Genomic DNA, 11,932 nt, shown 5'->3' on the forward strand with positions numbered 1-11,932 from the left:
TAACTGAACAAAAGAAGAGGTAGAGTCAAGTACGATACAATCATGTAAATCCTAATATACAAATCCTTGTTACATTAGCAAAGTGGATTTGTTGGAAACATTTACTGTTCAGCTACACAATAAACTAATCATAGTTGCTCTGTCACCATTCCAGCTCAAGAGCCAGTCAAGCTCTCAGTTTTATGCTGGCTGTTTGTTTCACAAAAATGCAGAAGGTAATGTCACAGGGCAAAATCATGTAGCTCTTCCTCAGACTACGTTCTTATTGATTTTTCCCCTGAGAAGGGCTGCAGGACTAGGCCCAAAGAGTGTACTTTCCTTCCAGCTGAGAAGTAAAAGATTTATTAAAAAAAAACAAAACCTAGAACTGGTTTCTAACTTTAAAAGATATCAAATTACAACTTTACCCTGATAACTGACTGTTCTAAATATTAAATAAAGATTTACAGGGTTTCTGGAGCAAGTAAAGTTCCTCCTCCAAACTCTCACAAAGTAGGAGTAAAATTCCACCACCTCTCTAACTAGTGGGAGCTGTCACTGGTTCAGTGGGGCAGGATTTCATCATAGATATTTTCTGCATTCTTTAAATGTAACAAAATTTTTTTGTTAGTGAAATATTGCTTACTAGAGATTCATGAAGCAAGCTGAAAGGAAATCTGTAATCCATGCAATATCATACAAAACACTTAAATGGCTATAAACTTTGCTTCTGAGCTCTCTGTCTTAAACTCAAGATTATTTTATCCATTGACATTCAAGCATATCTCACTATTACACAAGGACTGAAGTAATTAGTATTGTCAAAGACAATTGGCAACATATTTGTGCAATATGTTTATTGCTAAAAGTAAGTTGAGGTAAATAAATACTTGTTATTAGCTATAACACTTTAATTATAAACTTAGGGATATCTGAACAATTTTTTCCAAGTCTTTTGTCAGAAGTGCTAGTTTCCATAACTAGTCTGTTACAGAGATTTCTACAAACACAGACCAATAAATGAACACAGAAAATGTACTTACAAAGTTTCTAGGTTGTCTAATCCATCAAAACAATGTTTTCCTATTGTTTTTATTTTATTGTTATGAAGATGCCTAAAGAGACAACAAAATCAGTTTAAAAATAATCAGTTTCTCATGGATAAGTTATAAAATTAACATAAATTTGACTAATTGATATTACAATAGCAGGATGTTTTAGAAAAACGATTAAAGGGTGAGGGGAAGTGATACTTTACAAAAGAATGCCTCTATTACCAGACAAGAGATATCACAATCTAAGAGGAGAACAAGATATTGGATATCATCACAATTACCTACCTGAGGCCCTGTTCAGCACTCCTGATTCTGACAAAACTGCAATTAATTTCCAAGTGCTGAAGTGGGGCCTTCAGTTTATAGCTAAGGTTTTTAAATAGTCTTCAAGCAAAATGGTGCAAACAACTAGAGTAGTTCCAAACCAAAACCAAAAACCACCTCCACAAAAAAGAGAGAGTCATGAAAGTTTAATTATTTTTTGCTGGCTTTTTGAAACTGACAGAACTTTTTGAAAACTGAAAACTTCCAACCATCTCTACAGTTAGTTGAGAAACCCCCAAAAATGTGATGAAAATTTGAATTAAAAAAAATAATTCAAAAACTCAAAACATTTGGCCCAGCTCTAGTGTTAACACCAGTCCCAGGCACATTTAAGACTAAATAAAGCATATGAAAAATATCCCATACGGAACAAGCCTGAAGAAGATGACATTTCCATCTCTTAAAAACTACAATGCCTTCTTTTGCCAACTTTTTTCAGTTGTCAGTTTTCAAGAATGACTATGTTACCAAAAAGAGACAACTGAAAATCATGGAGCAATCTCAGTCATAGCATTTTTGATTTTCTGGTAGTGTAGACCTCTCTAATACAGATGATAATTGTACCAGTTTGTGGTGTTTCTGGGTTACAAACTATTAGCCACCTGAAGTGAAACAGAACAGAACACACTTCTCATTGCAATCCTAGCTGAATCAGGTCCACACTTGGAGGATCAAATTGAGTTGTAAAGTGAAAAGCTGCTAATACTCACAGAACAACGAGACTTGAAAGGTTTGTAAATGCAAAGTCAGGAATGTGTGTTATTTTGTTGAGAGCCAGAGTTAAGGCCTGCAAAGAAGGAAGATTGCTGAGTGGATGAATGGGGACTTCTGTCAAGCTGTTGTCATCCAGCCACAGGTGACGTAGCTGGACAAGACCCTCAAAACTGTCTTCTGGGACTGCAGTAATATGGTTAGCATCTAAACGCCTAAATAGAAACAAAAATAATTGAAATTAGTGAAGTTCACAAGTCTTTGTTAAGTACAAGTATGGATTAAAACACACAAATATATTTAAAAACTCAAATAGTTTTACGGGAAGAATTCATCACCTGAAAGTTTTGAGAAGTTTTGAGATGCCGCTGAAAGGGCCATGAACATTTTTTTATCCAAATAAACAGCTCAGATCATTCAAATAGCAAAATTATTCTTTTCCTGTCCATATTTAACACAGTAAAATAATTTTTAAAATTACAATCATCTTTATAAAATCTGAATGGATAACAATTCTACAGAAGACTCCACTATGCACAGCAGTACACATTACTGGAACAAATTTACAAAGAGATGATTTTAATGCATTAAACTACATTATCTTGACTGAAATCCTCTCTGTAGGTACACTGTAAATAGTATTAGATACTATTAGTGTGTTGCTTTCTGTTATTACTGTACTACTCATGTGACTGATCCTCTCCATGGATCACCACCTTGTAGTGGTGGAGAGGCTTGCGTGTCTCAATGACCCCAAGAGCGATGCTGCCTGGAGTCATGTACTCCCTTAGGGTCACCCATGGCAGAACGGTCAAGGGCGAGGTTCCAGACAAAGTGTGATCCAAGAAGTCCCTAACTGCAGAGCAGATGGAGGATAACTGCACAGTGGAGGTGAAACTGTTGTGTAATGTTACAATGGCTGTGAAGGTGGATGAAGGCTGCATCAAATAGAGGCTTTCCAATCGTCATGGTGTCCATGGTTCCAATCGTCCTCGTCCACGGTTCAAGTCCTCCATCTGTCAAGGGTAGTGTGGTGACTGTTGTGCACCAGTCTCCCCACTTTAATCTTCCAGTTTTTTGGGAAAATAACATTTGTACAAGTCAAAAGTCCGGTGGTGATTGGCGAGTGGCAGCGGGAACAGGATAGTGAAATCCAGAAGTTCCTAGTCACAGACTGACACACAGGCCGTGGGTGTGTGATACAATCGTCTTGCTCGAGGATTGAGACGGGTCGAGCATCTCGGCAGCTACACCCACGACTGAGCAGTCCTTTTTAGGATCCACTTTGCTCACCCCACATGGGAGGGGGTTAGAAAGGGTACCCTAAAAATAGTTTTGCCTCTGTTTCTCTTTGCTGGATAGCCGCATCCAGCAGGATCACTACCTCAGCAATTAAAAATGTAAGAAACTTTTCAATTTTGGAACGTATGTATCCTGATGGACAACTCAAACAGCGACCGACCAGAGTGACATACAGCCATTATTGCTCATGAACTGAGTCGGTTTAACATCGATATTGCTGCTTTGACCAAAACGAGAAGAGCTGATGAAGGACAGGTGAGGGAGGAGAAAGCAGGATACACCTCTTCTGGACGGGAAAAATCTATAGATGAACCCCGATTGCATGGAGTGGGCTTTGCTATAAAGAAAAAATGGTTACCTACCTTCTGTAATGGTTGTTCTTCGAGATGTGTTGTTCACGTCCATTACACATTAGGTTTGCACGCATCGCGTGCACAGACATCGGAAACTTTTTCCCTCAGCAGCTCTCGTCGGGCCGGCAGGGCGGCTCCCGTCCCCCTCCTGCCAGAGCGGCGCCCCACTCTAGCGTATATATATCCCTGCGGGCCCGACCCTCCCTTGGTTCCTTCTTGCCGGTGACTCCGACAGAGGGGAAGGAGGGTGGGAAGTGTAATGGACGTGAACAACACATCTTGAAGAACAACCGTTACAGAAGGTAGGTAACCGTTTTTTCTTCTTCGAATGATTGTTCACGTCCATTACACATTAGGTGACTCACAAGCTTACCAGTGGAGGAGGGTAGGAGTCAAGGAACAATTGATTGAGGCACAGCCCTGCCGAGCACCGCGTCCTCTCTGGTCTGATGATGGATCGCGTAGTGGGCTGTGAACGTATGCACCAACGACCAGGTGGCTGCTTTACAGATTTCCTGGAGTGGAACCTGCACCAAGAAAGCCGCCGAAGACGCTTGGGCCCTAGTCGAGTGAGCCCTGATCTCCGGGGCTGGTACGTTGGCGAGCTCATAGCATGTGCATATGCAAAGCACAATCCATGCTGACAAGCGTTGCGCCGAGATAGGCTGGCCTTTCATTCTCTCCACAATGGCAATGAAAAGTTGCATCGACTTGCGGAATGGCCTGGTCTGTTCTAGATAAAATGCCAAGGCTCTACGGACATCAAGGGTATGTAGGCTGCGGTGGCTTGTAGGGAAACACCCTCTCCAGCTCCTTGAGGAATCGGACTACTGTGGCATTGGAGAACACCGGAACTCCCAACTCTCCAGGGTGGAACGCCGATATGGCAGCCAGATGCACTTTAATTGAGGCGGGGGCGAGCCCTTGATGCTTGAGGTGCAGCAAGTAGTCCAGAATTGATGGGACGGAGGCCTGCAGAGGCTGTATGTGATGAGGCTCACACATGTGGGAGAACCTCTTCCATTTGGCAAGGTAGGTCACTCTTGTGGAGGGCTTCCTACTACCAAGAAGAATTTGCTGGACCTGGTGGGAGCACCTGTGCTCCGTATCGTTTAGCCAGAGAGATACCACGCCGTGAGATGTATTTCGAAAGATCTGATAACTGCTAAGATTAACACTAGCTACTAAAGAACTGATAACTGCTAAGATTAACACTAACTACTACGCTAAGGGACACTCTCAGACGAGAGACAGAGTTGTTCCAACGCCGCCACGGACGGTAAGAAGGAACTGAGGGAGGGTCGGGCCCGCAGGGATATATATACACTAGAGCAGGACACCGCTCTGGCGGGAGGGGGGACCCTGCCGGCCCAATGGGAGCCACTGAGGGAAAAAGTTTCCGACATCCGTGCACACGATGCGCGCGCACCTAATGTGTAATGGATGTGAACAATCACTCGAAGAAGAACAAGCTCGTAAGGTGCCTCTCTGAGGTACCAGTTGGCATCAATGAGTGGTTTTTGACACTCCAACTGAGGCTCACCAAAAATCAACAGGCAACTATTGTTAGGACCTATCCACCAACACTGGATGCCGATGAGAATGTAAAGGAAGATTTTTATTCTCAGTTGGAAACTATTTTATCAGAGACCCCTACAGCAGTCAAGATCATCCTTCTGGGGCATTTCAATGCACATGTTGGACAAGACTCAGACCTGTGGAAAGGAACAATTAGGAAAGAAGGAGTTGGCAACAGTAATTCAAATGGAATTCTCCTCCTGACCAAGTGTGCTGAACATGAACATATTATTACAAACACCCTTTTCTGACAAAGGGAAAAGTTCAAAACATCTTGGAGACACCCACGATCAAAGCACTGGTATCCCCTTGACTACGTCATAGTTCGAACCCGAGATCATAGTGACATACTTCTCACAAGAACAATGACAAGTGCTGATGACTGTTGGACTGACCATCGCCTTATTCGATCCACAATGAAAATTAAGATCACTCCCAAATGGAGGCTGCAAAAGAAGCAGGTCAGATGCAAACTGAAGGTTCAAGACTTGAAGGACCCTATTAAGCGTGACCACTTCCAAGCAGTCTTAGAAGAAAAGCTCCCATCAGAGTTTCCAGAAGAAATTGAGGAACATTGGAGCCAGTTGAAAGCAGTAATCATCAATGCCTGTGAGGAAACCATAGGCTACCACACCAGAAAACATCAGGACTGGTTTGACAAGAATGATGCTGAAATTGAGCAACTCATCAATGAGAAGAGAATGACATTTAATGCTTGGCAGAATGACAAATTGTAATATAATTGTAATATAAAGAGAGAAGCGAGAACGGAAGTACAACCAAGGCAAGAACGGAAGTACAACGTAAAACCAGAGAACTTAAGAACAAATGGTGGACTGAGAAAGCACAAGAACTCCAACATCTGGTGGACATCCACAATACATGTGGTTCCTTTAGTGCCACCAAGACTGTTTATGGGCCAATTTGTCACGGTATAAATCCTCTTCGCTCTAAGGACGGAACCACACTTCTGAAGAACAACGAAGCCATCAATTCTCGCTGGAAAGAACATTTTGAAGATCTCCTTAACCGTAATTCTATGGCTGTAGATGAAGTCCTTGAGCAAATCCCTCAACGACCATTTAGAGATGAGTTCGGAGACCCTCCCAATTTGTATGAGGTGCACAATGCCGCCATGCAGATGAAGAACAACAAGGCAGCAGGTCTAGATGGGATCCCTACTGAAATCTTCAAAACCGGTAGACCAGAGCTAATTCAGCAGCTTTACCTGCTTACCCTTAAAATCTGGATAAAGGAGGAGATACCCAGTGAAATGATGGATGCCTCGATTGTCACCCTCGGCAAGAAAGGGGATAAAGTGGATTGTGGAAATTATCATGGTATCTCCTTCCTAGCCACTGCAGGCAAAGTTCTGGTGCGGATCCTTGAAACCCGCCTTCTGCCCCGTCAGAAGAAATTTTACCAGTCACAGAGTGGTTTCCGACCATGGAACTGTGGATATGGTCTTCACAGCATGGCAGCTGCAAGAAAAGTGTCGGGAGCAAAACTGACCACTGTACATGGCTTTTATTGATCTAACAGAAGCCTTTGACTCAGTGAATCGCCGTGCCCTCTGGACTGTACTTTCTAAGATTGATGTATTTATCAGGACATCCAATGTCCTAAAATTGTTTCATGACAACATGAAAGCGACTGTTCTGAGCAGCACTGGCTCCCAGAGTGAACCTTTCAAAGTACAAACAGGAGTCAAACAGGGCTGTATCATCGCTCCAACCATGTTTGAGGTTTTTATAGCAGTCATTCTTTACCTAATTGCTGGGAAGTTTACAGCTGGCATTGAAATCACTTACAGAATGGATGGAAAGCTTTTCAGACTTAGCAGGCTCAAAGCCAAGAGTAAGATTTCCACAACATCTATTGTGGAACTTCAGTATGCTGATGACAACGCAATCTTTGCCCACTCTGAGAAAGATCTTCAAACTATCTTGAATGTGTTTGCTGATGCTTATGCATGTCTTGATCTCAGTCTTAATATCAAGAAGACTAAAGTACTCTATCAGCCCTCTCCAAATGAGCTATTACATGCCCCATCTATCAAAATCAATGGAGTGGCACTGGAGAATGTCAATCATTTCCTCTATCTTGGAAGTCATCTTTCATCCTAGGCAGATATTGATGCTGAAATTCAGCATCGCCTGAGCTGTGCCAGTATAGCTTTTTCTCATTTACGGCACAGGATCTTTGAAGATCACAACATTCGAACAGACACCAAGCTTCTTGTTTATCAAACCGTTATTCTCCCAACTTCCGAAATGTATGGGTCCGAAATTTGGACAACCTATAGACACCACTTGAAAGTCATTGATTGGCACCATCAGCACTGTCTCTGTAAGATTCTGAAGATCAAATGGGAAGACAGGTGCACCAATATTAGTGTTCTAGGAGAGGCAAAGACCACCAGTATCGAGGCAATGATCATCAGTCAGCAATTCCACTGGACTGGTCACGTTGTCAGGATGCCAGACCATCGCCTCCCAAAACAGGTCCTGTTCTCTCAGCTGAAAGAAGGGTACCGTAACGTGGGTGGACAACGGAAGCGTTATAAGGACTCCCTGAAGGACAACCTAAAAAATGTAATATTGACATTAATACCTGGGAGAGACTTGCCCAGGATTGCTTAAAAAATGGAGTGAAGTCCTACGTGATGGTCCCCTGCATTTTGAACTTGCTCGCCAACAAGCCGAAGAGGACAAGAGGCACAGGAGGAAGGAACGACTGTTCTCCAGTCATGGTCAACAACCTCCTGCTGAGCCTGAAAACATCTGCCCTCATTGTAATAGAACTTGTGGTTCAAGGACTGGCCTTGTTAGCCACCTGAGGACCCATAACTCCCAAGGAAGATGATCCTATTCGGTAACGAGTGATCGCACATCATCATCATCATCATGTGACTGATGTCAGAGAATAACACTATTAAAAATATATTATTGAACCTCATATCAGAACAATGAATCACACTGACAAATAAAGGATTATATCACCAACTAAATTCAAAGATTTCCCTCTTTCTGGCAAAGCATCCTTTCCAACAAACTCCAGGGGGAAAAAACCAAAGGTTAACACTATCAGTGTTCTCTGCACAGGATTAGCTTTGCCATCATATTTTTTCCCAAATTAATTCTGATCATGGATATTCGCAATAATAATGCATCCTCATGTGGAAAATGATTCATCTCTCTTTCAAAAAGAGTAGCAAAGGACTTGTAACAATTAGTTTTTGCTTCAATTACCACCCAGCTAAGCTATTGGGTTACACAACATTTCTTTGGGTTTCAGGGAATTTAAAATGAGGACTTCACACCTGGAAAACCTAGGTGGCTGAATGTCTGCCATCAGTTTCAGTCTCCAGATCTGAAGTACTCACGACAGAAGGTGCAGCTTTTACTAGCAGAATCAAATTGAAAGATCTTTCCAGTAAAAGTCGACAAAATGGTACTACTCCTTGCCTGATACTCTGAGCCTGACAGGCTTTGCTTGCAAACAGACTTCATATTCTTTTCCTGCACAAAACACCACTCTCTTCGAACTTACTTTCCCATTTTCTGTGCAATGGCTACATTCACTTTGAGAGTTATATTTTAACACTGTTTTAGTATTTAGCATGCTCTCTATGCCAGTGGTTCTCAACCTTTCCAGAGTACTGTACCCCTTGCAGGAGTCTGATTTGTCTTGAGCACCTCCCAAGTTTCACCTCACTTAAAAACTACTTCATAGGTAGCAGGTGAATCCTGGACTCGGGGAGGCTAGCCCCCAGCCCGGACCAACCCTTCTGCTTAAGCGCTTCCCCCCCCCCAGCCCCAAAGCCCAGAGTCCCCCTCCTCCCAGCATGGCAGCCAACCATCCCCTCCCTCCCCACACCCCTAGGCCACCCTAGCGCCCCCAGCCCTGGAACGCCAGGCGGGTGAGTGGGTGGCATGGCCCCTCTCATCCCTGGACGCCAGGTGGGTGGGTGGGTGAGTGGGCAGCACGTCCCCCCCAGTCCCAGAGCACAGGCTGGCCCCCATTAACGCCCCAGCCCCAGCCAGCCATGGGAGGGAGGGGGAAGAAAGCCTCCTGCAGTACAGCCTGGCAAACAGGAAGGGGCCTGGGGGCAGACTGTGGGAGGGGCCGTGCAAGGCTGTTTGGGCCCTGCCTTCAATACCCACAGCCCATGCTACTTGCTTACAAAATCAGATATAAAAATAAAAAAGTATCACAGCACACTATTACTGAAAAATTGCTTATGTTCTCATTTTTACCATATAAATTATAAAATAAATCAACTGGAATATAAATATTATACTTACATTTTAGTGTATGGTATATAGAGCAGTATAAACAAGTCATTGTATGAAATTTTAGTCTGTACTGATTTCGCTAGTGCTTTTTATGTAGTCTGTTGTAAAGCTAGACAAATATCTAGATGAGTTGACGTACCCTCTGGAAGACCTCTGCGTGTACCCTTGGTTGGGAACCACTGCTCTATGCAACAAATCAGCAACAAATTCTTATTCTTCAGTTGTGAATCATAGAAATGTAGGGCTCAAAAGGACCACAAGAAGTCATCAAGTCCAGCCCTCCGCACTGAGGGAGGACCAATTAATCCTAGACCATCCCTGACAGGTGTTGGTCCAACTTGTTCTTAAAAACCTCCAATGAAGGTGATTCTACAACCTTCCTTGCAAGCCTATTTCAGAGCTTAACTACGCTTCTAGTTAGAAAGTTTTTCCGAATATCTAACCTAAATCTCCCTTGCTGCAGATTGACCCCATCATAGGCGCCGACTCTGTGGGTGCTCTGGGGCTGCAGCACCCACGGGGGAAAATTAGTGGGTGCTCTGCACCCACTGGCAGCCAAGCTCCCCCCCCCCCACCGCCCTGAGCGCACTACATGCCCGCTCCTCCGCCTACCTCCCAGCACTTCCTGCCCAGCTGCCACCAAACAGCTGTTTGGCAGCGTGCTGGGAGGGAGGGAGAGGAGTGGGAATGTGGCGTGCTCAGGGGAGGAGGCGGGGAAGAGGCGGGGCCAGGGCAAAGATTTGGGGAAGGAATTGGAATAGGGGGAGGGAGGGGGCAGAGGGGGGCCGAGCACCCACTGGCAGGAGCAGAAGTCGGCACCTATGGACCCCATTACTTCCTGTCCTACCTTCAGTGGATGTGGAGAACAATTGATCACAATTGCTCATCACTAAACGTGCCCAGTTATTTTAACATTTCCTCATAGGTCAGGTTTTCTAAACTTTTTATCATTTTTGAGGTTCTCCTCTGGACTCTCACTTTTGTCCACATCTTTCCTAAAGTGCGGAACCAGTACACAAGATGAGGCTCACCTACGTCAAGCAGAACAGGACAATTACCTCCCTTGCTTTACATACAACACTACTATTAAATGCACCCCAGAATATTAGCCTTTTTGCAACTGTATCACATTGTTGACTCACATTCAATTTGTAATCCACTATAACTCCCAGATCCTTTTCAGGAGTACTACTGCCTAGTCGGTTATTCCCCATTTTGTAGTTGTGCATTCAACTTTTCCTTCCTAAGTGAAGTACTTTGCACTTATCTTTATTGAATTTCATCTTGTTGAATTCAGAGCAATTCTCAATTTGTCAGGGTTCTTTTGAATTCTAATCCTGTTCTCCAAAGTGCTTGCAACCCCTCCCAGCATGGTGCCATCTGCAAATTTTATAAGCGTACTCTCCAAACCATTATTGAAGTCATTAATGAAAATATTGAATAGTAACCAGCCCCAGGCCTGACCCCTGCACGGCCACACTAGTTTGACAGGCCTCCCAGTCTGACAGCAAAACATTGATAACTATCCTTTGAAAATGGTCTTTCAATCAGTTGTGCACCCACCTTATTGTAATTTAATCTAGACCACATTTCCCTAGTTTGCTTATGCAAAGGGAGTTTGGTGTTGAAACAGTTCAAATCTTTAAGACTTTTTGAGAAAAGAACAGCAGAAGTTGAATTCCTGTTTAATAATAAAAGCTATGAAATGCAGCAAAGTAAACCACAAACACACAAGCATAGGAAGTGGGAAATGTAAATGTTCTGAAGCCAAAGGTTTTTTGGTTTTGTTTTTAAAATGATCAAGGTGTCATTACCTCTAAAGCTATACATCAAAGAGTTAATTTCTATAGTTCATATACTGGCAACTGCATATCATTGGCCAGCCCCGTGAGCTGGCAGGTGTGTACACCCTTATTTGTGCATACTAATTAGCCTGCGCTGAGACTAGTCCAGGGATAGGCAACCTTTCAGAAGTGCCGAGTCTTCATTTATTCACTTTAATTTAAGGTTTCGCGTGCCGGTAATACATGTTAACGTTTTTTAGAAGGTCTCTCTCTGTAAGTCTATATTATATAACTAAACTATTGTTGTATGTAAAGTAAACAACATTTTCAAAATGTTTAAGAAGCTTCCTTTAAAATTAAATTAAAATGCCGATCTTACGCCGCCAGCCTGCTCAGCCCACTTCCAGCCTGGGGTTCTGTTCACCTAGGCCTGCAGCAGGCTGAGCGGGGCGACTCGAGGTCAGGGCAGAGGGCTGTGGTGTGTGTGTGGAGATGCAGGGCAGAAGGCTGGGTGTTGGGGGAGGTGCAGGGCAGAAGGCTGGGGGAGT

The 11,932-nt window shown here is 43.5% G+C and overlaps 1 protein-coding gene across 1 annotated transcript in view; it reads right to left on the reverse strand.

The window, feature by feature from the left end:
* Positions 1–11,932, reverse strand: part of LGR4 (leucine rich repeat containing G protein-coupled receptor 4) — a 130,228-nt gene that overhangs the window by 18,624 nt on the left and 99,672 nt on the right. The window contains exons 5-6 of the mRNA XM_034769845.1: positions 2,069–2,284; positions 1,023–1,094 (exon numbers count right to left, since the gene is read on the reverse strand). Of these exons, the coding sequence (XP_034625736.1) occupies positions 1,023–1,094; positions 2,069–2,284 (288 nt within the window). The remainder of the gene's footprint in view (positions 1–1,022; positions 1,095–2,068; positions 2,285–11,932) is intronic.

The sequence above is a fragment of the Trachemys scripta genome, chromosome 4 (genome assembly GCF_013100865.1).
Source record: "Trachemys scripta elegans isolate TJP31775 chromosome 4, CAS_Tse_1.0, whole genome shotgun sequence".
Lineage (NCBI taxonomy): Eukaryota > Metazoa > Chordata > Testudines > Emydidae > Trachemys > Trachemys scripta.